Source organism: Strongyloides ratti (genome assembly GCF_001040885.1).
Source record: "Strongyloides ratti genome assembly S_ratti_ED321, chromosome : 1".
Classification (NCBI taxonomy): domain Eukaryota; kingdom Metazoa; phylum Nematoda; class Chromadorea; order Rhabditida; family Strongyloididae; genus Strongyloides; species Strongyloides ratti.
Genome location: NC_037307.1, coordinates 1,135,744 through 1,162,014, shown reverse-complemented (window position 1 = coordinate 1,162,014; position 26,271 = coordinate 1,135,744). Strand labels below are relative to the sequence as shown.

The 26,271-nt window shown below is 21.4% G+C and overlaps 13 protein-coding genes across 13 annotated transcripts; 7 read left to right on the top strand and 6 right to left on the bottom strand.

The window, feature by feature from the left end:
* Positions 1-3,584: 3,584 nt before the first annotated feature.
* SRAE_1000037800 (Hypothetical protein) lies at positions 3,585-4,677 on the top strand (the record flags this gene model as incomplete). Its single annotated transcript, XM_024647204.1, has 2 exons — positions 3,585-3,785; positions 3,850-4,677. 2 exons carry the CDS (start codon positions 3,585-3,587, stop codon positions 4,675-4,677), a joined length of 1,029 nt encoding a protein of 342 aa, XP_024501306.1.
* A 540-nt stretch (positions 4,678-5,217) lies between these two features.
* Positions 5,218-5,742, top strand: SRAE_1000037700 (Chromo domain/shadow and Chromo domain-like and Chromo domain-containing protein; the record flags this gene model as incomplete). The annotated part of the gene is made up of 2 exons (XM_024647203.1): positions 5,218-5,574; positions 5,620-5,742. The coding sequence occupies 2 exons, from the start codon at positions 5,218-5,220 to the stop codon at positions 5,740-5,742; spliced, it is 480 nt and encodes a 159-aa protein (XP_024501305.1).
* Positions 5,743-5,813: 71 nt separating this feature from the next.
* SRAE_1000037600 (Glycoside hydrolase, family 19, catalytic domain and Lysozyme-like domain-containing protein) lies at positions 5,814-7,064 on the bottom strand (the record flags this gene model as incomplete). The annotated part of the gene is made up of 1 exon (XM_024647202.1): positions 5,814-7,064. The coding sequence occupies one exon, from the start codon at positions 7,062-7,064 to the stop codon at positions 5,814-5,816; it is 1,251 nt and encodes a 416-aa protein (XP_024501304.1).
* A 559-nt stretch (positions 7,065-7,623) lies between these two features.
* Positions 7,624-8,613, bottom strand: SRAE_1000037500 (Zinc transporter ZIP2; the record flags this gene model as incomplete). The annotated part of the gene is made up of 2 exons (XM_024647201.1): positions 7,624-8,538; positions 8,587-8,613. The coding sequence occupies 2 exons, from the start codon at positions 8,611-8,613 to the stop codon at positions 7,624-7,626; spliced, it is 942 nt and encodes a 313-aa protein (XP_024501303.1).
* Positions 8,614-9,340: 727 nt separating this feature from the next.
* Positions 9,341-10,084, bottom strand: SRAE_1000037400 (AN1-type zinc finger protein 1; the record flags this gene model as incomplete). Its single annotated transcript, XM_024647200.1, has 1 exon — positions 9,341-10,084. The coding sequence occupies one exon, from the start codon at positions 10,082-10,084 to the stop codon at positions 9,341-9,343; it is 744 nt and encodes a 247-aa protein (XP_024501302.1).
* A 1,065-nt stretch (positions 10,085-11,149) lies between these two features.
* On the bottom strand, positions 11,150-12,236 carry SRAE_1000037300 (F-box domain-containing protein; the record flags this gene model as incomplete). Its single annotated transcript, XM_024647199.1, has 2 exons — positions 11,150-11,899; positions 11,937-12,236. 2 exons carry the CDS (start codon positions 12,234-12,236, stop codon positions 11,150-11,152), a joined length of 1,050 nt encoding a protein of 349 aa, XP_024501301.1.
* Positions 12,237-14,341: 2,105 nt separating this feature from the next.
* SRAE_1000037200 (Hypothetical protein) lies at positions 14,342-17,563 on the top strand (the record flags this gene model as incomplete). The annotated part of the gene is made up of 3 exons (XM_024647198.1): positions 14,342-14,373; positions 14,410-17,405; positions 17,457-17,563. 3 exons carry the CDS (start codon positions 14,342-14,344, stop codon positions 17,561-17,563), a joined length of 3,135 nt encoding a protein of 1,044 aa, XP_024501300.1.
* A 189-nt stretch (positions 17,564-17,752) lies between these two features.
* On the top strand, positions 17,753-18,193 carry SRAE_1000037100 (Hypothetical protein; the record flags this gene model as incomplete). The annotated part of the gene is made up of 1 exon (XM_024647197.1): positions 17,753-18,193. One exon carries the CDS (start codon positions 17,753-17,755, stop codon positions 18,191-18,193), a length of 441 nt encoding a protein of 146 aa, XP_024501299.1.
* A 96-nt stretch (positions 18,194-18,289) lies between these two features.
* SRAE_1000037000 (THUMP domain-containing protein) lies at positions 18,290-19,156 on the bottom strand (the record flags this gene model as incomplete). Its single annotated transcript, XM_024647195.1, has 1 exon — positions 18,290-19,156. One exon carries the CDS (start codon positions 19,154-19,156, stop codon positions 18,290-18,292), a length of 867 nt encoding a protein of 288 aa, XP_024501298.1.
* Positions 19,157-19,384: 228 nt separating this feature from the next.
* Positions 19,385-20,304, top strand: SRAE_1000036900 (Zinc finger protein-like 1; the record flags this gene model as incomplete). Its single annotated transcript, XM_024647194.1, has 3 exons — positions 19,385-19,486; positions 19,545-19,656; positions 19,706-20,304. The coding sequence occupies 3 exons, from the start codon at positions 19,385-19,387 to the stop codon at positions 20,302-20,304; spliced, it is 813 nt and encodes a 270-aa protein (XP_024501297.1).
* Positions 20,305-21,182: 878 nt separating this feature from the next.
* Positions 21,183-21,830, top strand: SRAE_1000036800 (AMMECR1 domain and AMMECR1 family and AMMECR1, N-terminal domain-containing protein; the record flags this gene model as incomplete). Its single annotated transcript, XM_024647193.1, has 2 exons — positions 21,183-21,292; positions 21,341-21,830. The coding sequence occupies 2 exons, from the start codon at positions 21,183-21,185 to the stop codon at positions 21,828-21,830; spliced, it is 600 nt and encodes a 199-aa protein (XP_024501296.1).
* Positions 21,831-21,981: 151 nt separating this feature from the next.
* Positions 21,982-22,657, bottom strand: SRAE_1000036700 (Mitochondrial fission process protein 1; the record flags this gene model as incomplete). The annotated part of the gene is made up of 3 exons (XM_024647192.1): positions 21,982-22,412; positions 22,461-22,574; positions 22,618-22,657. The coding sequence occupies 3 exons, from the start codon at positions 22,655-22,657 to the stop codon at positions 21,982-21,984; spliced, it is 585 nt and encodes a 194-aa protein (XP_024501295.1).
* Positions 22,658-23,889: 1,232 nt separating this feature from the next.
* Positions 23,890-25,834, top strand: SRAE_1000036600 (Epidermal retinol dehydrogenase 2; the record flags this gene model as incomplete). The annotated part of the gene is made up of 5 exons (XM_024647191.1): positions 23,890-24,114; positions 24,176-24,672; positions 24,848-24,964; positions 25,264-25,556; positions 25,614-25,834. 5 exons carry the CDS (start codon positions 23,890-23,892, stop codon positions 25,832-25,834), a joined length of 1,353 nt encoding a protein of 450 aa, XP_024501294.1.
* Between the last annotated feature and the right edge of the window lie 437 nt (positions 25,835-26,271).

The window sequence follows — 26,271 nt, the reverse complement described above, 5'->3', positions numbered from 1 at the left end:
ATATACTTTTGTTTTTACTTTCATTTTCAAAATATTATATTTATCAATTTTTATTAAATATATATGTATTATTTAATAAAACCAATACTTGAATAATGTTATGTAATTCATTATTTTTATTATACCTATATTTGTGATGCTTCTAATAATATTGTTATTTTAAAATTTTTTTTTTATGTACATAGAAATAATATATACAATGAAATTAGTGATATAATAGGCAAAGAGAAAAAAAATATATTTTTTTTAAGAAGACTTGATCTATAAAAAGTATCATTTTTAATAAAAGATACATTATATAAAATGACTAAAAGTTTTTTTTTTTTTTTTTTTAATTTGGTATCATTGAAAAATGACATAATGAAAGTAAAAAAAAAAATGATAATATATAAATATATGATATATTAATGTATAATTGAAAATCTTTTAATATTACTACCTGTTATAAAAGGTTAAAAGTTATTCCATTTAACAATAATATTTTGACATTTCCATACTTCAACATACCTATATATTGTATAGATATCAGGTATTACATAAAAGACAAAACAGAAATATATATTTAAAAAAAGCGTTCAAATAACCTATGTCATCAATATTGAACACTATAAAATAATTATTATGATTGAAAAAGATTTCTTTTCTTTAATGATATTTTTTGAAAAAATATTATAATATTTTAATTTATCATTTTTTTTTCTATTAATATTATTATTTTAACAAATATCATAGAAAATATTATTTTAAAATAATAATAAATAGTATTTCTAATCACTAGAACATCATTATAATTTTTATTAAATCATCCTTTTTTATCATAAAAAAAAGTAATATGAAAAAAATGACAATTTTTTTATTACTTTAATCTTTAATTTTTAGTTCTTTAAAAAGCAAATATTTTTATATTCCAGGTATCTTCAAAGCAAAAGTCCACCACGTGACAAAAATGACACTCATTTTAACTTTTATCTTATTATTTGCTTTAAAATGACTTTATAATGATAGATGTTATATATGTAACTAATAATTATAACTATAGAAAATTTTGATCTCAATTTACTTTGATTTTAGGGAAGGAACTTTGAAACGTGATTAGTTAAAGAATTGTTTTATATATACAAATAAAGTTATCATCACATATTTTAATATTTATTTTTATTTAACTTTTTCCTGAACAAATTGATAAGAGGTAACTTTTATTAGTAAATAATAGAATTTTAAACATATTAAATTGATAAAACATCATTAGACATACTTTGATTTTCGGTGCCTAAAAGACTACATAAAAAAAACATACTTTGAACTAATTTTTACTCATTATAAATATATATACATCTTTTATTTAATTATATTTAAATATTATTTTTAGCTAAACTAAGAACAAACGTACACATATTTTTTATTACCAATAAGCAAGACACGAGTATCTAACATTTTATTACCATTTTTTTTTATCTTTATCAGAATCAGTTACATTATTTTTCCCTCTTAATGTTATCACAAAAGTATAAATTTCTCTAGTATAGTCAATTTAAAAATATTTCGAAAATAAAGTTTGTATATTAAATTGATAAGAATAAATTTGTTGTTTGATTGATATTATTTTAAAATTTTATCCCTGAGTGGTGTAAATTGTTTACAATTTTTATAATTTATAAATATCAATTTTCTTTCTTTTTTTTTTAAACTCATTGATTTAAGATATATCCAAAGACATTTTAAAAGCAATCTTTGATTCTCCTATGAACATCTGTTACTAACTTACTAGACATTTTATTATAATCGTGATCAAATAACAGAAATTATGAAGTAAGGACACACGTGGTATAAATTATTTATCAAATAAAAATTTTTTGTTTAGTATATCTGCTACTACTTGATAGAATACAGCAATAAAAAAAAATTTTTTTTCTACACTGTTTTACAATTTTAACTAAAAAAAAAGATTTTTTCTTTTCATTAAAAATATATAAAAATAATTATTTGTTAAAATAATATATTTTATTTAACTTATTACTATTGTTATATCAAGAAAAGTTTACTAATCTTTAAATAAAAAGGCATATGTTGTATTTATAATGTAATGTATATATGATTAACAATTAAAGAATAATTACATTCTTATGACATAGTATAATTTTAAAGTAACTTTTTAGAAAAATTTTCAATGTATATTTAAAAACAAATTTTTAAATCATTTGAAAAAAATCTTTTTTTTTTTTTACTTGGCTAAATAATGACTAATACTATTTAATTTTAAAATTATATTTTGGTACTTTAACAAATTGTTTAAATAATAATAATAGTAATGAATAACAGTCTTATTATTCTTATTATTTTTTTTTTATTTTTATTTGAATAATATTCTTTAAAAGATTACTGTAAAAAAACAAATTTATTTTTTTTACTATATTATAATAAAGAATTTTTTTTTTATATAGTTAAAATATTATGATTATTATAAATGAAATTTTTTGTATTATTTAAAATAAATATATATTATTTCATTCAACTGCCATTATTCATTTAATGTTTCACTTTCAATTTAATTTTATTCTATCTTTATAGCTAAGATACATATATATATATATATCCTCCCGACAAGAAGTTATACCCATTTTAAATTATCGATAAGCATCATTAACTCGCCTCCTCCTCTATATTATAAATTAATATAAATATATATTTAGAAATATTTTATCTTTTTTTTTGCCAACCATGTCATGTGCCCTTATTATCAATTGTTTTTCATATTTTTCATTACACTAATCATTTTATTTATTATAACAATGAATAAGCGGAAAAAAAATCATAAGACAAAAATTTATTTACTTTCTTAGCAAAAATTTTTATTTATCACTCACAAGTTATTTTTTTTTTTAGTAATATTGTAGGTAAATTAGTGATTAAAATTTTTTATATAAATATAAGATAGTAGACCAATTTTCAATAAACTTCACCCACTAGTATGGTAATATTTTATATTTATTTGTAAAAGAGTAATATGTTTTCTTTATATTAAACTTGTTCTCAACTTTTAATTGAGTATTATTATCTATACACTTACATTAGTTTATCATACACTCATGCGCATAAGCACCTTTGGTCAATAAACTTTCTTTTTAACAGTTTTAATTTGATTGATAAAATTTCATTTTTAAACATGAAAATAATTATTTTATCTTATTAACTTTTTTATATATTAATTCTTATTTTATTAAATTATATTTTTAGATAAAATTTTTTTTTTTTTTGAATAAAATTAGTTTTTAATTTTTTAGATTTATCTTTTCTTTTTTTTTTTTATTAATATTATTATTAGTAAAAAGTACATTAATATGATCAAATTTTTTTGATTAAAAAACATTTACTTAAAATATATAATTCATCATTATATCAATAGTACAATTATTTTAAATTACTATTTATTTTATCATAAAAATAATTATATATGTACTTTTGGTTTAAAGAAATAACCTTCAATCCATTGTTTATTTAATATAAATATATATAAATATATCGTGAATGTCTATTATAATTAATTTAACATGGTAAAACTTTTTTTTTTTATTATAGTTTAAAAAATGTCTGAATATATTTTGAATTCTAATAATACATATAATGTTGATCCATATTATAATAGAAATTGTCATTGGATGAAATCATTAAATGTACCTATGTATCCTACTACATCAACTGCTGTACAACTGGATCCATTAATTATGAGTGAAGTTATAAAAAAATTTACTCTTATTGCTCCAATTAAAAATGCTCTTTCTGCAAGGGTAAGTATATTATAAAATTTAATTTCAAATAATTATTTTTTCTTTTTTTTTTATTATTTTATAGAAAATAAATAATCTTAGTTATATATGTGTAGCAAGTGGATTGGCTAGAAATACAGAACTTCAGATTGAAATCAAACATACTAATGCAAATGAATATGATTTTAGACCTAGTTTCACTGTTCAGGGTTCAAATATGAAAAACATTGATGAGGCATTATCATTTATAAATTTAATAATAGAAAAGTCAAGAATGATAACAAAACTTGATATTGTAATGGAAATTAATGAATTATCTATTTTTAATCAACTTCTTCAACCAGTTTTAGAAAGTGATAAATGTATTTTGACACATTTATTAATTCGAAGACGATATTGTGGTCAAAAGTTACCGATTATTGTTAATTTAATTAAAAAACATAAAAAAACATTAAAACAGATAAAAAGAATTGGTTTATCTGAAGCGGTAGAATGTTTTAATGAAGATATTAATTTAACTTCTGTATCTATAATGAATTTTGATATTGTAAATAATGGAAATTTAGAAGGTGATGAATTGAATGATAGATCAAGTCAAATGATGTTTCAATTAGGAGAATCAGGAGCAACATTTTCACATCTCTCCTATACAACATATACAGGTTTCGATCTCACTAACACTTCAATATTAACAATGTTAAAAAAATGTCGTGTAAAAAGTTTAAGAATAACTATGCAAAAAGGATCACCAATCTCCAGTTGTTTATATACCAAAAGTTTATTAGATGATTTACTTGAATTAGAATTAGTAGGTGATATTGTTAAACCTACAGGAGATTTAAATATTCTTTTTCCTAATCTTAAACATTTCCTATACTCTAAAAAGAATCTTGCTAATGGTCCACCCAATTAAAAAATATGTAACTTTTTAAAATATATTTTCTCTAATAATGTTAATGATATCAAGAAAAAAAAAATATCTTAATATTAAAATTTTCAAACACACAAATTTCATTTTTTCAAATCATCTTTTCATAAAACTTGTACATTTTTTCTTCTAATAAAAGTTTTTAATAGTTATTTTATATATTATGACAAAAAAAATTTATTATTTTAAATATTTTTACCTCAAAATAATATTTTTTAATTAAATTATTAAAATTTATATAAAAATAATATATGATAAATTTTAGTATTTATTAATATTAAGGATTATCCATTAATAATAAATAAATTAAACAACATTAAATTACAAATATATTCAATGTACATATGTTCAATATGATATCATACAATAAATGAATATTATTCCAACTTTTATATACATGTAATTTTAACAAAATTTATCAATTGTTTTCATCTTTTTATTTTACATGTACTTTCTGAAATATTTATTTTAAAAATTATTTAAAGTTTAATAGTATATTATCAAAATTATTTATTAAATGTTATGATGGTTGGAAATTCAGAAGTAATGAATGCAAAAGAACCAGAAGATAATAATGATGTCAGTGATAATATTAATTGGACTGAATTTGTATGTAGAAATATTGATGCAATTTATGGAATTAACGGTAAAAAAGAATATAGAATTTCTAGTGGAAACAAAGGAAATAAAATGTCTTCTAGAGAAGAAGCGTGTGAAACTTCGACTGAAAATAGAGAAGAAGAAGAAGATGAAGATGAAACTTATGAAGTTGAGTATATAATTGATGCAAAATTTGATAATGATGGAAATTGTAAATATTTGGTAAAATGGAAAAATTATACTCATTCATATAATACATGGGAACCAGTTGAAAATTTTATTGTAAGTTTATCTTTTTTACTTTTAAATGATCATTTTTATATATAGCATAAAGATATAATAAATGATTTTTGGACTGAGAGACGACTTATAGCTTTTGAAAACCCTCCAGATGAAGAAATTCAAATAGAAGATTTTTTTAAAAGTCGTAAAAGAAAAGATTGTTTTTAAATTTAATTATTTTCAATTGGTGATTTTAATATAATATATATATTTTAATAAGTTTAAATGCATGTTAAAAATTATTGTTCTATTCCATATTTAGATAATTTCAATTTTACTTTATATTTTATACATGGTGAATTACTTTCATCAATATTGAATCTTTTTGGATTTTTATACATTGAATAAATACATCTTAAACGATTTTGTTCGTTTATTTCATCATAGTTATTATCATTATATATTTTAGGATCATAATATGGTAATGCTCCATTATATTGAGTTGGTGTACAGTCACATGGTTCTTGTTTCCATGTAGTTGACCAATTTGGTTGCCACGAATGATTATGAGGAATACCTTCAAAATTTTCAACCATATTTTTACATGTTAATGTTTTTTCTGGACCTGTTGTTATATTAAAATACTTAGAAAACCATCTATATGCTTTTATTCGACGATTTTCTCCTGGTCCTCCAACAAGTTCATCTATCTGCTCTCCAAAACATTCATAATTAATAACTAATGATGTTGGACCAAAAACACTATCTTTATAACCAGCTTTTCTATTTTTTGAACTGGATAACCATTTACCTGTAATTATAGAATGCATTGATGGTTTTGGAGGTTGTGGTGTCATATAAAACCATAATGATGCTAACATAGCTAATGGTGGATCCATTTTTTTTATTAATAAATTAGGATTATTTAGTAAATCAACTTGTATATTTTGAGAATGTAACCAATACTGAAATTGTCCATAATTATAATTCCATGATAATTGAAGAGGGCCTCGTCCAAAATAACATCCTTTATTCATCCTTACACCATCAATAATTTTTTTTTTCTTGTTACATGGATACCAAAATTTAGAATCTGGTGTTTCACTACAATATTTTCCATCATTATTACAATATTCTCCATCATCAAGAGTATATGTTTTATTGGGTCGTAATAATTTTGAATCTTGTCCCCCCTCAAACCAATTATATAGACCACCTTGATAAAAACAATTTAATGCCTCTTCATCAGTTAATGATGAATTAAAATATTCATAATTATTATCACCAGTTTCTTGTATTATATGAGCAAAAAATGTAGCAACATCCCTTTTTTGTAGTACTTCTTTTTCAATTCCACGTATTTTATGTGTACTAGCTCCAAATTCAGGAAAATATCTAGCAGCAATAATAAAAGCTTCATAAGAATAAGGTAAACATGGATGTGGTCCTAAACCTAAATTAGCTCTTGGAAAAAGTTCATTAAAATATTTTCTTTTAAACCATTTTTCAATAGGACTTCTTGGCATTTTATTTGGATCTTTAGCTATCATACAACCATCTTTTGGATATTCTCCATAAATTATATGTTGAGGACATTTACAATAAATATGTACAATAAATAGTAATAATAATAAATATATAATATTATAAATAATCATGGCAAAGTATGAGGTTACCTCAAAACGTTAAGTTAAACAAAAATAAAATTAAAATGAGAAAAATAAAAATGTTTTTAATAGCCTAAATTACTAGAATTGATAAGTTTCTAAATTACAAACAAGTTTCCTATATAATCCTCTATTTCTACCACCTTAAAGTAAATGTACAAAGAAAGTAAGATAATATTTACACAATCCTATTTATTTAACCTCCCTTCATTTTTCTCCTACCAACTTTTCCTTTTCTTTCTATTTTCATTATCATATCGTGACTGGATGGTCTAGTATTTTTGTAAATCTATTGTAGTATCAAAACAATTTTTTTTTCTTTATTTTATAGTTAAATAATATACTTTTAATATTATGCAAGATAAAAATTTTCCTTCCATTATATATATATATATTTTTTTTTCAAGGAAAATATTTTTTTTTTCTTTTTAAATAATAAAATTTAACTTGAAAATATCATAACAATAGCTATTGCTACAAAACCTAAAAATGATGCTAATGTTTTTGAGAAACGATTATCTTCATTTTCACGTTCTGGACCAAGCATTTCAAAGAATGTTATATAAAGAAATGTTCCCATTGAAAATCCTATAAAAACGGTTGAAAGTTGATTTTTTAGTAATTTATCCATATCTGAACTTTGTATAATAATGCCAATAACTGAAAATATTGGTGATGTGATAGCAAAAACAAATACTAGAATGATAACAAGTATTGGACGATTGGAGTGGCATCGTGTTAGACGAACACCAACAGAAAATGATACCACTGTTTTATGAACAAATAATCCAATAAATAAGGATATTATAGTTACATTTGTTGGTTGGACACCAAAAGCAAATCCTTCCAATGAAGAATGAATTATTAATGCACCAATAAAAGCAAAAGTTTTTATAATCTTTTTTTTTTCATCATGATCATATTTATGTCTTGAATGAGAGTGACCTTCTGAATGAATTTCACAATCATCTGCTTGTGTATTACGAATTGTTGTAGCAGTAGATTGATAATTTGGTATATCTAATATTTGAGGATTCCTTGTTATCATTGTTTGATCATGGTGTTTAATATGAACATGACCCAATTTGTGTGTTAAATATTCCATAAAATCAATAGCAAAGAATCCACATATAACTATAACTTCTATTATTGGATAATTAACAGTCCATTTTCCAAAACTTCTAACAATATTTAGAGAAGCATTTGCATCTGGATAAAGATCAAGAAAAACAATTCCTAAAAATACACCCCCAGAAAAACATGTAAGTAATGTAATTACTAATGTTGGTACTCTTGAAGTTGTATGACTATGTCCAGAACAAGAAACAGCATCATGTTTTAACAATGATCTAACTAGCTGTAATATAATTATTAATAAATGTAAAAAAAAGAAGTTTTTAATTACTTTAATAGGAATCAATCCAAAAATCATGTTTACAATAAACATTATTGCAATTAATATATATTTTAACACATGAACTTCCATATTTCTTAAATAATAAATAACATAACTTGAATCAAAAAAAAATTTTTTTTTTAAATATATGAAATATATAAAAATTTTTGTTAAGAAAATGATAAGATATACTATTTAGTTATGTAAGTCATTTGAATACTTTTATACCTACTTTAAAGAGTGATGAGATAACAAAATAATATATGATTATTTAAAATTTTTGTTATCAGATAAGAAATGAAGATATAGAAAAAATGGGAACAATTAATTGCACATTTACTATTATTTTTTATATCTGCTTTGATATCTCCTTTAATGTACTAAAAGGATGATCATTGCATCAGATTTTAAATATAAATTGATAAGAAATAACAATTTTCTTTTTGTAAATTTTTACTTATACTAACATTATAAATTAATTTGATAGTAGTGAAAATTTTCTTGACACTATAAACTTTAAATTTTAATTAAATTTTATACCATGATATAAATATATATTAGAATTATAAAAGAAAAATGACATTTTAAATAAATATTTTAAACACTTCATATTACTAAAAGATTATGATAAAAATTTATTTATTTATTTAAGTAAAAAAAAACAATTAAAGTATATGATTATGTTATCATAATATACTAATTCATATATAAACAATACTAAAATAAAATAAATAATATCAACTAAAAGTATAATATAAAAATTTTACTGATAGGTTAATCTCCCTACAGAATTAGGAAATATTGTTTTTAAAGAATCACTAAAACTTAATTCTTGACCTGTTTCATTAAAAAATTTTACACTTTTAATATCTATTTTAATATCTGGATTTTGTTTAATAAATTCATCTATACATCTTCCAAACATCCAACATTTAGAAACAAGAGCTCCTCTGATCTTTTGATCATGTGTTGTTAAGAAAATTACATATTTTTCTTCCTCAGGTATATTAAGTTTAGAATCACGCATTTTTAATCTCATTGTCTCCATTTTTTCCATCTTCATTCTTTCTTTTTCTGTAAGAATTTTTATTTTTTTATTAATTGGCTTAATATCACTTAATAATTTTTTTTCTTTTACATCTTGATTAATTTTATCAATAACTGCCTGAGGAAGTAAAGTTTCTTTTTCTTTTGTAACTGGTAAACATTTACATTGATGTCCTTCAGGATTTTTATGATTCAAACAAAAATTAAGTTGACAATATGTACATTCAATTCTTAAGACTTCTTTATTATTACAATTTTCTGCTGAACATAAAAATATTTTCATAGGATTCTTTTTAGCATCTTCATTAGAAATTTGTTTATCTTCTATATCACATCCATGAGTATGTCTATGTTTACCACAATAATAATTTTTACAATTATCACATAAAAATGGAGTAAAATCAAGTTGATTACAAGAATTTAATGTACAATGTTTTCCAAGATCAGGAAATTCTGCCATTTAATCACAAAAAATAAAATAAATAAATATTTTTTTTTAGTAATAATTTTAATTTAACATAAAAGTTTATCAAAATTTATGCTAACTATTTGTAATAAATAAACTTAATACCAATAATTGTTTTGTTAAGATGATTGGTAATTCGATTCTTATCATTATATATTCAACTTGTAAAAATAATACCTTTAATATAGATTATAAAAATTAAAAAATAGACAAAATTAATATTGTTCTTTGTTATTTATATTGATAAAATGATTCATTTTATACATTAAAAAAAATAAATTTTACATCATTTCCGTTATCTATCATATATATAAATCCATTGTTAATTATTAATCAAATTCTAAAATTATCATTATTTTATGATAATAAAATTTTTCTCATTCAATCTAAAAATTATCCTATTTCATTATATTTTAATAAATTTTTAAATATTTTAAAATTAAATAATCACCCATTCATATTACTTTCTAAATTAAAAGTAAAACATAAAATTGTATAATTAAAAAATGATAACCTTTGGTTCCCAATAAAATATATTATTAAAAAAGGTATAGATTAAATTAAACAAAATTTATAATGTCAATTTTATTATCAATTTTTATAAAAATTATAATCTTTCAAATTATTTAAAGTAAAAAATTGTCAATATCAGCCAAATTTTGTTTTATAAAAAATGATGCAGGCAAATTGTTAACATTTATTTTTAAAAAATATGGAAAATAAAATAAATGTGTATATTTTTAAATTTCTAATATATTAAAAAAATTGAATCTATAATAATTCCTTCTTAATTTTGAATAGTTAATAAGAAAATATATTATTATTTTAATTTATATAAATACTAAAAAATAAATTTTAGTAGAAATCTTATTAATATCTTATAATATAATTTTTTTATCAAATACATTTAAAACTTTTGTTTTTTAAAAAATAAGTATAAAAAAAATTTAATTTTATAATTATAATAAGTAAGTTAATATAAGTTTTAAATTTATTAAAAAAAATGTATATATACTAAAAGTATAATTAATCCATATTAAGAAAAATTTTTAAAATTATTCAAATAGTTTCAATGCAATAGAGTAAATAAATGTCTTTTGGAATCCATAGAAATGGACAAAATCTAAAGTTAATAAAATTTTTTGCAAAACAAACTTTAATAATCTTTTTACTAAAACATTTTTCACAAGATTTTTGTGCTGTTATACTAAAAACTTCAAATGGTTCTTTCAATTCATAATTAGTAGTATAAAAAAGTCTTTCAAATTCTGTGTTACGATTATATTCATCACCTATGGGTAAATATAAACAAATATTTGAATGATTACATTTTTCAAAATAACTTGAATTTTGTCTTTCTACAATTAATTTAACCAACTTAGTATCAATATTTTTTCTGTTGGGATAAATTTCAATATAATTTAAATTTTTATTTTGTTCAAATATTTTATTTATCATTCTTGAATTGATAAATTTAGTACAATTACATTCATCTATATAAAGTGCTTTCATTGACTTAATTTTAGGTAATGTGTAGTCATGAGGAATTTTTTCATTACCAAGGCATATATTTTTAATTCTAAAATATTTTACATGCTTAATTTTTTTTAAAAACGCAGTTAAACTTTCAAGAATAGGATACATTTTAATATCAATTTCAAGATATCTAATTTTTGTTTTTGACTTGAAATATTTATTAAGAATGTTAAAAGCATCTATATTTCCGGTAGAACTTATTTTGAGATAATCTAATTTACTAAAATTCATTCTTTTAAAATAATATTCAATTTTTTTATCATTAAAAGGTTTCTAAAAAGTAAATAATTAATTATTATACATAACTTACATTATGTGTATTAATAGTTATATTTTGAATTATATTTATATTTTTTTCAAGACCACAAAAAAAAGCTATCTTTTTCCAATTTGGACCAATATTTAAAGTTCTAAATATTAAATGTTTTACTCTTGGCTTTTGCATCTGTGAAAAATTTTGTTCAATAATGTTATTAAAAAGTTTTGAAACTAATCTTGATTTTTGTAAACTTTCCCAATCAACTTTTGTTAGAATTATTTTAATTAACTCAATTGGAAGAGATTCTATTGGAAAGAAGTTAGAAGAAGGTACAAAACTTTGGTTTTGCATACTATTAAAAATATTTGTTTAATTTATATATATAAATTTACACAAGAAATATGTTTGAATAATTATTATGATAATTAGAGATAAATTTATTTTTAAATATAACTTTATAAAGTACAATAAATTGAGAACATTAAAAGTTGTACTTCCAGAAATTTAAATATAATTCTAAAAAGTTATAAAATAATTTTTTTTTATAAATTAATATTTATAAAAAAAAAGCACTAATATTTTTTAATACTTTAAATAAAAAAAATAAAGAAATGCTTTAATAAAAATATTCTTAAAAGAATTAAATATTATAAATTTCAAACTATAATATTCTATAACTCATTTTTCAATTCATAAATTTTTATTTAATAATATTTTGTCAGGAAAACTTGCTATGTTGTTAAGATTAGAAGATTATAAAAGTAATAGAAATTACTATGTTCGTCATACTTAATATCCTTGTGGCTGTTATTTTATTATAAATTAATATATTAAAAAAATAGTTCGATAATAAATATATATAATAATCAAAATATGCTTTTAATTATACTTTAAAAAATTATCTAAATAATTCATTTTTGTTAAAATATCAGGTGGTTATAATTTCATTAAATAAATAATTCTTCTTTATAAAAGTACAAAATTTTAAATAAGTTAATTTAATATTTTTAAGTAATAAGTGATCACATAAATAACAGATATTTAAAAGTAAAAAAATAATTGTATTTTAATGATAAAATAAGTAATAAAAAATTACATATATATTAATTGTAAAAGAATACAACATTTAAAAAGTTATAGTGTATATTTTTTTTTTAATTTTTTATGTATTTTAATACATAGCTTAAAAAAATGTATACATTGGCATTATTAAAAGAAGGTATTATTTTATAAATATGTTAAAAAAATAATTTTATTAATACACAGTAAGATAATTTTTTTCTTAAAAAAAAATACTTAAATGACATGTATTCTTGATTATGAGACTTCCTTTATCTGTTATAACATGTCAAATAAAATTAATTGTTTCTAGGAAATAAGTGCAAATTAAGTACATATGTATTTGCTACAAAATAAATTTTCAATAAACTATTTTTAGATATATATTTATTAAATGAATTTTATATATTATTTATTAACTTAAAGCAAATTATCTATTTTGGTATTTCCCTAACTTTGGCATTTTTAGTCATCTAAAAAATGGTAAACATGATAAAAAAATTTAAATATTATAGAAAAAATATACTTTTTTTTACAAAATTTAAAAATTATTAAAAATACTTGTGTTTTAGTTTAAATGAAACATGAATATATTTGCACTTTATTTTGTTAAAAAATAAAACTTTTTATGTTTAAATCGACTACCTGTTTTTTTGGTTATTTAAATTGAATTGCAATAAGCTTATAGTAATAATTTCAAATTTATAGAAACTTCTATTTTGGCCATTTGTAATTAAGAATCTTTAGTATCATGCGTTCCGAAATCTTACCTATATTCTGATAAAATTTCTTTGTAAATATTTTCATTCATAAGAAAGTTATTAACTTTTTTCTATTATTTATTATCTTTTTTAAATTTTCTTCCTTGGATCAGAATCTCAAAAATCAAATTTTTCATTAATAAAAGACAATTTTATTATTATACTATTTAATATAATCTTTAATAGAATTTTTTAAAAATTTTACCCATAAATATATTTTATTGAGATCTCAGAAAAAAATTATCTACAATTATTCTTTTTTTTTTATAAAATTTATTTTCCTACAAAACTAAAAAAAAATTATAATTAACATATTAAAAATAAGCAAAAGCATATTTAGAAAAATTTAAAATTTATTTTAAAGTAGTACTTATTGAATTCTTGTTAACAACATATTATTTCCATATAAATTATTATGTACTTCTTTGATCTCATAAGTCATAAACTCCAGTACCCCTTGTTAAGAATAGACTTCAAATATTTATTATATAAAAAATCATTTTAATAATTAAATGGGAAAAACAATGCATTTGGTCCTAAGTAGAAATTAAGTTAAAAAAGTTACAGTTTTCCAATTTTTTATATAACAGGACAATTTATTATTAAATTTTAGTTATTCTGGATATACTGCTACAAATGAATTATCTCCGTTTCTCCCTGTCTTTGAGGTAAACCTATAATTAGAAGTCAATGTTACATTTTAGATCACATATAAGAGGGTCCCCCAGATTTTTGATACGCCATAACTCAGTTGCACAAAAACAACTAGCTGAAAAAGTAAAATTTATTGGCAGACCATTGCAAAGTGTGATGGTTGGTAATACAAAAATTCCATTGAATAAAGCTCAGTCATTTGAAGTTGAACAGAATAAACTAATTGAAAAACATGAATTGTCTCTTTTTAAGAAACCGGGTACACTTTATGAAGTTATAGATAAAGTAGAGTCATTTATGAATTCCAATTATTTTACAATGAGGGATATGCTACATTATTTAAAAGATTCAAAAACTGATTTGACTTTATTATCTGATAGGCAAATGTCAATTATTTTTAAAATTTCAGGAGAATTGAATATTAAAAATTGTAGCAAGGTTAGAGATAGTTTTACAGATAAATTTTTTTCACTTTTTCAAGAAAAAAATGTAAAATTTGGTATTATGGGACTTAATAGTTATTTTGAAACAAAACTTTACAATGGAAATCCTATATCAGTCACTAAATTTTATGAACTTTTATCAAAATATGAAGTTGAACCAAATATAGAAACTTTTGAAATTCTTGCTGAAAATTGTGCCAAGAATAGTGATGCTAAAGGTGTATTAGATATAATAAAAATAATGAAGGAAGTTGATTTACCTGCTACAACAAAAATATTTGCTGCATTGGTAGAAGCATTAGTAGCATCTGATAACGTTGAGAAAGCTAGAAATTTTATTTTAGGATTTGAAAAGAAAAAAAATGCTATAAATATGCAAACAATAAGAATTTCTTTTATGAAAGGTTTGGCATCTTCAAACAAATTTGAAGCTTTTTTAAAAGAAATGGAAGAATTTAATAGAATTTATATTTCAACAGAAATACCAAATTTTGTTTTACTTTTTGAACCTTTAATACTTTTTGCTAAATCTTCAAACAACATAGAACACGTCAAAAAGATTATAAGTATATTTGCAACAGTTGATAGTGAATTATTAAATAAATTTAAAAACGATGTTGGAAGATTTTACACTAGATGTCTTGATTTTATATATGATGGAAATATTCTAATGGCAAAATTTCTTTTTAATATTTTACCACAAAAATATAAATCAGAAACTGATGAGTTAATTGTTAAAACTTTTTTGGAAAAAATTGCTCAAGAAAATGATGTTCAGAAGATTGAACGAGAGGCTGATTTGCTAAGAGAATATAACATAATTGAAAACCCTCTACTTTTAAGTTTTTCTCAGTTTAATAAGACAAATCACAAGAAATTTATTGAATTATTTCAAATTTTTAAAAATAGTAAAGAATATCAGTTATTTAAAGATAGATATTATATTATTAAAGCTGATTTATTTTGTTTGAATGCACAGTTAAAAGTGGAAAATTGTAAAGAGAATCAGATTGAAATTATTAAAAAGATGTTATCACTAGCTAATGTAACGAAAGAAGAAAATAATAGGAGAAAAATAAATAATGTAATATTTTATCTGATAAGTAATTTTATGCAAAAAAATATTGATTTACTTGAAAAACTTCTAAAAGATAGTACCAAAAATAATTTTAAAGTCGTTGCAGTAAAAATTATCAACAATCTTTTTTATGCTAAAAATTTTGAAAAACTTAAGAAAGTTGTTGATATTGTCAGAAAAAATAATGTAACTATTCCTATTAATAGAAAAATACTTTCTGATATCAATACAATTTTAAATAATGTATCATCATCTCCAATTGAAATATCAATTTGTTGTTCAATTTTATCATGTTGTTTTAATATCAAAACAAATTATTTTTCTAAAAACAATACTTTAGACATTGTAACTAATGTACTTAAAAATGCTCATCTATCGGATGCTTCTGTTTTATCAATGATTAATCAATGGGCTGATGAAGGAACAATTTTACTTACAAAAAGCGAAGTAGATGATATATCAAACCAGTTAACCTCAATTGGACTTATATCACGTATACCATATCTTGAAAAAATTCTTCAGAAATCGAATACCGTATTAAGATGGCTTGGAACTAATGATATTATGAAATTAGAAAGTGAATTAATGTTTTTACAAACTTTGCCTAAAAGAGAAAATAAGAGTGATATATCTGTTTTTTTGCGTACAATTATTGTTAGTAAACATCTTCAACAACCTCAAAAAAATTTCGAAGCAATAATAGAACATTTAGAAAAAATTTTTGAAACAAATGACAAAAATTTAATATCACGTGTAGAAGATGTTCCAACAAAAGCAATGAGAATTTTAGTACGAGAAAATCAGAGTAAATTTGCTGATAATTTATGGAATATTAAAAATATAATTATTGATACGGATGCTGCTTTAATTTATGCATTTAATCTTTATTTAAGAAATGAAATTGATAAAATGGATTGTGTGTTCGATGAGATTAAAAGTCAAGTTAATACTTTAAATGATAAAACATTAGTTTTGATGTCGGAATATTTATCAAATGCAACTTTAAAACAGATGGATGATTTTTCAAATTTACTACAAAAAAATTTCCATATTGATTCAAAAGGAATTAACGCATTTCATATTACAAAACTTAAAAAGAATTTCAAAAATCTTTTGAATGAGGATAAATTAAATGATGCATTTGACACTGCAAAACAAATTTTATCCATTTCTTCTTCAACATTTGGACAAATTGAACTTATGTGTAAGGCCATACAAACATCCAATTCGAAAGTATTTAAAGATGTTATAAATTGGGTAAAAGATAATAATGACCCATATGCAGCATACATAGATGCTTCAATTGCTTTACTTGAGAATGGAAAACATGAAGTTGCAAAAAAAACTTTAGAAAATGTGCCACATATTATGATAAGTCAGCGTAAATTAGGTTTTATTATTAATAGAGAAGTGGCATTAGGTAATGTAGATGTATTGAAATTTGTTTTGAATTTTGTTTGTGATAAAGATTGGTCATCAGATGAAATGGTTAATTCAATTCTAAGTGCAATTTTAAATATTTACGGTAAGTTAAATGTAATAAAGAAATAGTTTAATGTTTTAATGTATATTTTAGAAAGTCAAAATTTGTTATCAGAAATAACAAAGTTTAAAGAAACACTTGATAAAATGAATTTCCCATTTTCTGTTAAAGCTAATTTAATGTTTCAAAAATATTTTTAGATAATTTTATTTAACGTTAAAATGTAGGAATAAATATTATAATCTGTATTACACTTTTAAATGATATTTTATTTAATACTAATGTTATTTGTTATGATTTTGATTTTTGTTTAAATTTCAAGAAGTTTAAAGTACTAATAAATTTAGTATAAAATGTTAATGTTTTTGCTAATTTCCATCATTCTCATAATGCAATATATTCTTTTCTTGTTAATTATTCCTGTTGGTTTATTCATAGCTTATGAAAGCCCATACGTTGGTATAACTTTTCCTGAACAACAATTTTTAAAAGAGAACGAAGGAAAATGGAATATGAACAATTATTACAATCCTTACCATGGTTTTCATCAAAATGGACAAAATATTTCAAATGATGCTTTTACATTTCTTAGCACATTTATAAATCAATTTGATTTAATGGCTATGTACTACTTCAAATCTAAAGGTTATGATCCTGATACTGCTAAAAATTTTTGTGTTGAACAGGAACCTATTATTTATAGAAGTCCATATCTCAATTATTTTTGTAATTACATCAATGGAACAATTGAAGGCCCAGATGCTCCAAAAGATGTTGTTACCTTCGATAAACTTAACATTAATAATAATAATAATACAAGTATTAATTGATTTGTTTCTGTAGTATTAAATAAAATGACAGATACAACAAAAAAAATTTTTATAATACAACAAAAATTATAAAACAACAAAAATTAAAACTTTTTTTTAAACTGTTACATCTTCTTTTACTTTACTTTCATTTTTAGATTTTTCCTTACTTATCTTAGCATTTAATTCAGCCTCAGAATCAGGTCTAAGACTTAATTTTCTTCTATTACTATAGTTTTGTACAATTCCAAGAAAAACAGATCTACAAACAATACTGACATTTATCATAAGATCAGGTTTATTGAGATTAACTTTTACATGTTTAAAATTTTCTCGCATATAATTTCCTATTATTTCTATTACCCAAGATTTTTTAATTTTATCATTATTTCGAGAACGAAAATTTATGGCAAATGTTGGTCTAAAATCAACCCATATATCTTCATTAAAATGTTCATTTATTAAATTTTTAAGATTTTCTTCTATATTACTTTCATTAACTTCACAAGTAATCTCAACAGGTTCTATTCGTTGAAGAAATCTTGTATTTAAAGATTTTTGACATTTTTCAACAATTCTATCACAGATATTGTAAATATCTTTAGAATTTTCAATTTGTGGTGTTGTTAAAAAGATACTGTTCTTACATCCTGTAGGTTGTTGACGGGACCATAAAGTATTTCCTTTCTTACTTTTATCTTTCTCTTCATTAATCTCCTTAGCCAAAGCATCAATAATATCAATTTCTTTGTCATTACATTTATCATTTTCTTCATTATTTTTTTTATTATCATTATCATTACATTTTGCCAATCCAGCTTCATTAATAGCTGAATCAATTAAATCTTTAGCTTCACCTATAGCTTGTTTTTCATGACCATCACAAGTAAAAAATAATCCAAATATTCCATATTCAACTCTTTTATTAGATCCAACATTACATTTATATGTTTGTTTTCTTCTTTTTTTTGGTGGTTCAACCATTTCTTTTTTTTATTATTATATTTTAGTAGATAAATAAAAATATTATAATAATTTGAAAATTAAAAAATTAATTAAATTTTTCTAGAAGACAAAACTCCAAATATATATCCTACCTAGAATTTTAATAATTTTCATATTCCACTTAGTGCTACGTAGGCAGAAAAAAATTACAACTCTTTAAAATTTTATCACTATTTCATTTGGAAATATTTAACATTAAATTTTATTATGGGTCTTTGTAAATGCCCAAAAAGAAAAGTTACAGCTTTATTTTGTTATGAACATCGTGTTAATGTTTGTGAATATTGTATGATAGATAATCATAAATCAGTATGTCTTTCACATAACAAAAAAGATAACTTTTTTAATAAATTTTTTTTTATTTTAGTGTGTTGTACAAACTTATCTTGATTGGTTATCTGATAGTGGATATGAACCATATTGTATCTTGTGTAATCAACTTTTTACTGAAAGAGAAACTATAAGATTAAAATGTTTACGTAAGGCATACATTTTTTTTTTATTTAAAAAAATTAATTTATTTTAAAGATTTATTTCACAAAGATTGTCTTCATGCAAGAGAGGCAAATATGCCAAATGATACAAAAAATGAATCAAGAAAATGTCCTAGATGTTTAGATAAAATATTTCCAGCTCCCAATCAAACTTCTCCAACAGTTGAGAAATTAAAAGAATGGTTGATTACAAAGAATTGGGGTAGACAAGGTCTTGGTTTACCAATAGATGATTCTATTGATGATAAATCATTTCCAGTTCCACCTATGTCAAAGGAAAATAAAATACCTGAGTCAATTCAGGAACGTATTCAAACTCCAGCAATTATTAATATGGATGAAGCAATTAGAACATCTAATATATCCTATAACAATCAACCTCATGAAAGGAGTTACTCCTCCAGACATGCACCATCATCAATACCTTCTTTTAATTACGAACCATTTACTTCACCAACGACGCACCTCTTAAATGATGAAGAGGAGGTTAAATATAAAAAGAGATCAATTAAAAATAAAATAAAATATTTTCGTTTCTCAAAATTCCGAAAACCAATTATTTATTTTTCGCTATCTGTTTTAGCTGTATATTGTTTTGTTCTCTTTCTTACATATTTTGTTGAAAGAGAATAAAAAATAATGTAAATTAAATATTTATTTCATAGTAATCTTTTGATGTTTCTTTTTTTTATAAACAAATTATTGTAATTATTAACAGTTTACGAAGAAAAAATTTTATTTGTGATACAAAAAAAAAATTGGGTTGGAAATTGAATTAACAAAAAAAAAACATTATATAATTATATTATTGTTATTATTGTTAAATAAGTATTATAAAATATAAATAAAGTATTTATATTTAAACTATTATTAATGATAAAAGTAATATTTTGATCAATACATTTTCAAAGTAATAAATACACATCATACATTTCCATTATAACAAATATTTTCTTAAAAAAATAATTATTGATAAATGAGTTTTATTTCTTAAATAAATATAAAATTTGAAAAATGTAAATAATTTAAATTTTATGTCCCCTAGGCATCATACTTCAACTTTTTGAATCTCTTGATGATATAATATTGTATTTTTATAAATTATAACATAATAAAATAAATAAAAATATATTTAATTGAACTTTTTAAACCAATTTATAAAAAAATATTCTTTATCAAAAAACACATATTACAGTTATCTTTATCGTGGTTATTAAAAAGATTACAACTAATTTAACTGTAACTTCGTCTACTACAGTAGAATAACTATTAAAATATCTTTTTACTCAACTTCTTCAGTGATAATCTCAACGCGAATAATCATATTGAAAATTGGTAATATTATTCTTTGTTATTTTTTGTTTATTTCTTATCTAAAAAATTTTGGTAGTAAAATTGTTTATCCTTATATTAATTAATAATATTCTGTTCAATAAATTTAAAAATAATCAACTTTTTTTTTTTCATTTAACATTTATTATTATTAATAATAATATAATTTTTTTTTAAGAATGGCAAAACCAATCCCTGAATATGTCTATTTTTGTTTTGATGTCATTATTAGTCATCTAAAAGGAATCCATAATATTCCCGTACCTACCTGCATACCAACTGACAAATTGTAAGATTTTATTTTTTAATACAATTTTTGCAAATATTTTTTTTTAAGTCCCCTTTTTGTGACATGGAAAATTGGGAAAGAAAAAGATCTTAGAGGTTGTATAGGAACTTTTGATAGGGAATTATCTCTTAGAAAAGGTCTTAAAGATTATGCCATGTCTAGTGCTTTTCGTGACAGTAGATTTAACCCAATAACAATAAAAGAAATTCCTGACCTTCATTGTTCTGTATCAATATTAACTAATTTTGAGTGGGCCAACAATTGTTATGATTGGGATATTGGAACTCACGGTATTCGCATTGAATTTGTTCCTCCAAAATCAAAAAGAGAGTACAGTGGAGTTTTTCTTCCAGAAGTTATGATTGAACAAGAATGGGATAAAGAAACAACATTACGTTATCTAGTTAAAAAAGCTGGTTACAATGGTCCATTTAACGATGATCTTTGTAATACTATTAAACTTGAACGTTTTCAATCCCAAAAAGTATCTAGAAGTTATGACGACTACATAAAATATAAAAATTCAAGTTGTCAATAATTTCTATCTTTTTTATTACTTATTATTTAATCAACAAAATAATCTTTTTTAATTTACTTTTATTTATTATTTATTTTAAATTAATAAAAATAAAGTAATTTAAAAAAAAATTTCCTACTGAAAATAGTTTCTTTCTTAAAAAGTATAAAAATTATTCATGAACTTTTTTATAAGAATAATATTTTCTAATTGTTTTATCCATTGCCAATTCAACAAAAGCATCTATTGGTTTGACAATAAATGGTATTGTAGCTAATCCAATTGCTGTCGTTATAGGTTTAGCTAAAATTGGAGTTAATTTGAAACCTTTTTTTAAAATAAAATTGCTCATTTTGCAAACTCTGTTTATTGTAAATCCTGGTATTGCTACAGATGCTAATGTTTGCCATAAAACAGTATCACCCATTGTTACCACTACAGCTTTTCTTTTCTCATCAATACTATTAAAATTTTTGTTTGATATTTTTGATCCTTTATCCATTGTATCAGCAGCAACATAACCAAATGCTACAAGATAAGAAAGTCTTACTATTGTTACAGGTACTAGTGCTCTAAATGCTTCTCCAACTTCATTAGAATAACCTAAAATAATTATTAATAATTTTTTTTTATTAATTATTTATTAATTACCCAAAAATCTTATTGGAGTATCTCTATAAATATCAATTTGTTTTGAGGCGGCATCTAAATTAACATCATTTTCTTTACAAGTATCATCTATTTTTTTATTAAAAGATAAAAAACCTGTTTAAAATTGATTTTATTAATATTAAAAAAATAAACTTACCTAAAAATCCTTCATTTTTTTTAGAATCATTTTTATCCATTTTTAAAATTATTATTAAATAATAGATTTATCCCAACTCTTGGTCTTTGGTGATTATTCTAATACTAAAAATATAAAATATACTTTTATTTCTTATCACTAATAATATATGCGTCATCCCAATCTCATTATTAAGAAGTTGTAGTAATTTTAATATTTGTAATGTGTAAATTCATCAAAAATTAACACTGTATTTTTGACATACATATCAAATTTATTTTGACCTTTTTTTTTCTGAAAAAAATTGTATTAAAAAAAATTAATTTTAAAATAATAAACATATACATACATAAATATGGCCAAATTTAGAAATATAAAATAACAATTTTTATAGGTGTAGTATGATACTATTATTATTTTTATAATTATTATAATATTAATAATTAATATTATTTTAGAATTTATAAAAAATTTACATAAAAGCTTCATTTATATAAACATAGTATAAATGTAATTTAAAAATTTTAATTCCTCTTTTTCTAGGTTAAAACTATTTCATGCTAAGTAGTTTCTATAGATTCAAAGATTTTGTGGTCAAAAATTAGATTAATTTGACAAATGGAAATTTTTTGAATGATTAACGTCAAAAAAAAAAATAAGATAATGGATTTATGATTTTTACTATATAAGCAATTAAATATTAAAGATTAATCTTACCTAAAATAAAATGGCAATGTAACTTTTGATGAATTGGTATATATTCTATTCATTTTTAAAAATTAATTTACCCATATAAATTAAAGTATTTCATATATACAAGAAATTTTTTTATGTCATTTAAAAAAGTACAATATTGAAAATTATATTAACAAGAAAATTGTTATTATTTTACTAATTGAATGTTAATACAAATATCTATTAAAGATATATTTTTTATGTAATTTTAAATTTTTTTTATGTATAATCAAATAATTTTAAAATGGTAATTTTTATTGTACTGATAATAACGATCCAACAACGACAATAATCTCTTCTACGTCCTTGACATCATCTTTTGGTATATTTTGCATAAGAAAATACTTCAGTGAATTTGGGTATATTGGATGTTGGTTGGTTAAATTTAATATTTACTGACAATTCTATTATTGCCCATTCAACTTTTTTTTTTTATCTCTTGATCACATAATATTTCTATTCATTATTTGGTGTTTTTGTTGTTACAAAAAAAAAAAGACTAGTGAAAGTAATCTTTTTTGTTTTTTCTTTTTTTAATATATTAAAAATAAAGAAAATATGAAAGATATAAAAGATAAAATTCAAAGTACTATTATTATTTTAATAAAATTAATATTTTTATATATTCCTAAAGATATTTTACGTTATTTATCATTAAAACAAAAAGATGTTACTTCAAATATTATTGTTATTACTGGTGGAGGTAGTGGAATTGGAAAAAGAGTAGCTGAAATTTTAGCTTTAGAAAAAGGTGCTTACGTAATGATACTTGATATAGATAAGGTATATTTTTAATTATTATTAAATTATATATTATTAAAATTATTGTTATTATTAATTTTAGGTTAATGGTAAAAAGACCGAAAAAGAGATAAATGATAAGAAAGGTCATGCAAAATTTTATTATTGTGATGTGAGAGATAGTATTAAACTTAATATTATTGCTAATAATATTGAAAAAGAATATGGTAAAGTTGATATTATTATTTGTAATGCTGCAATTCTTTATTTTGCTCTTCAACATCAATTAACAGATGAACAAATAAAACAGGCATTTGATGTTAATGTTCATGGAACTTTAAATACAATTCGTGCATTTCTTCCTTCTATGGAAAAAAGAAATGAAGGACAAATTGTAACAATATGTTCTATTACAGGTTGGGTTGGGGAATCATATGGTATGGCATATTGTCCAACAAAATTTGCCATACGTGGGATAATGGAAACATTACAAATGGAATTTGACGATAGAAATATTGATGGTGTCAAAACGACAACCATATATCCTTACTTTGTAAGAACACCAATGATATTAAATAAAGGAATACGTCCAACATCACGGTATGTCTTTCTTACATACATTTCTTTTTTATCACTAATAATGAATGTTGTATATAACATTAAAATGTAGTTAACTATATTATACATTTCTCTCCTACCAATAATATTATATATATATATATAATCTCCACGTATATTATAGACATATATAAAGATAATTTATTTTTTTTTTCAGATGGATTCCTTTTATGTCAGTGAATCGTTGTTCTAGAAATGTTATTGATGCAATATTAAAAGAAAAAGTACATGCATTTGTACCTAATTATTTATCAATTATCACATTTGTAAATAGGTAAATATCTTTAACATTTTTGATATCTAAAGTTTACTAAAAATTTTTTTTACATTATTAATATTTTCATAACATTATATAAAATTAGTTTTCATTGTTTATTTAACATAGAATACTTGTCCTTGAAATAACATTTACTTATTAAGTACTTCATTATTCTCTTTTTTATTTATTTGATAGATAAAAGTTAACATTAAATAACAAAAATCATGCCATATAATAGAAGACCTCCCTAGTACATATATTATGAATTAAAATAGAAATAAGAAAAAAAAAAATTTTTTTTAACAATATTTCAGTCTCCTTGGTAGACATACCCGTCGTCTGATGCGTAATTATCTTAATTGCAAATACACTCCAGCTCCAGAGTCTTCATTTACTATAATAGATAAAGACTGTAACGAAATACTTTCAGAAGAAAAATCACCTAAAATGCCTTCTAAAAAGGAAATTTTTTATTTTAAAAGTCCTTCTACTATTTGGTGGATAATTATTCCAACTGCACTTATTTTTAATTTTATTGTTTATAAGAATGTAACATTACTTCCACTTAATTATATGGGTCAAGTTGGAACATTTCTCTCAAGATTTGGTTAGTTAATTTTATTTACAAAATTTCATTAATATTTTTAATATTTTTTTTTTATAGAAAATGAATTAAATTATATTGCTGAGTATACAAATATTTTTGCTGTTGTAGCTCATTTAGGAGAAGCATTATACTCAATGCATTTATGTTCATCACTTAAAATATCAACAGATGCCTCTGTTATGTGGTTTTTCCAAACACTTTTACTTGGTTTTCCATCACTCTCTATCTTGATGCGTAAGAAACATAAGCAACCAAAACACAAAAAAAGAGGAGATTAGATATAAATTTTATAATGTTCTTTTTTTTTATTGCATATCAAAAATTACATAAAAAAAAAAAAATTAACCATAATATATAGTTTAATTTCATAAATATATACATATGGTTTTTTTTTTGTTTTTTTTTTTGCAACAACTTATATACTTTAGCCTTTTGTAGTGAGTTGCCTTTCTTCTCATGTTTTTTTTTATTGTTAAAATAAAATATTTATAAAAATTATTTTTTTTTATCAAATAACATTATAAAAGAATAATATGAAAAATCAATTGTATTTTGGTGTATCTTATCAACATGAAACTACATTTACTGTACCTGATAATATTTTCTTATAAAATTACTTATTATTTAGTTTGTATTAGAAAAAAAAAGGTATATGATGAAGTAGCAATAATTATATTTTTATAAATATTAAAATATAAAGGTATTTTATTATCTA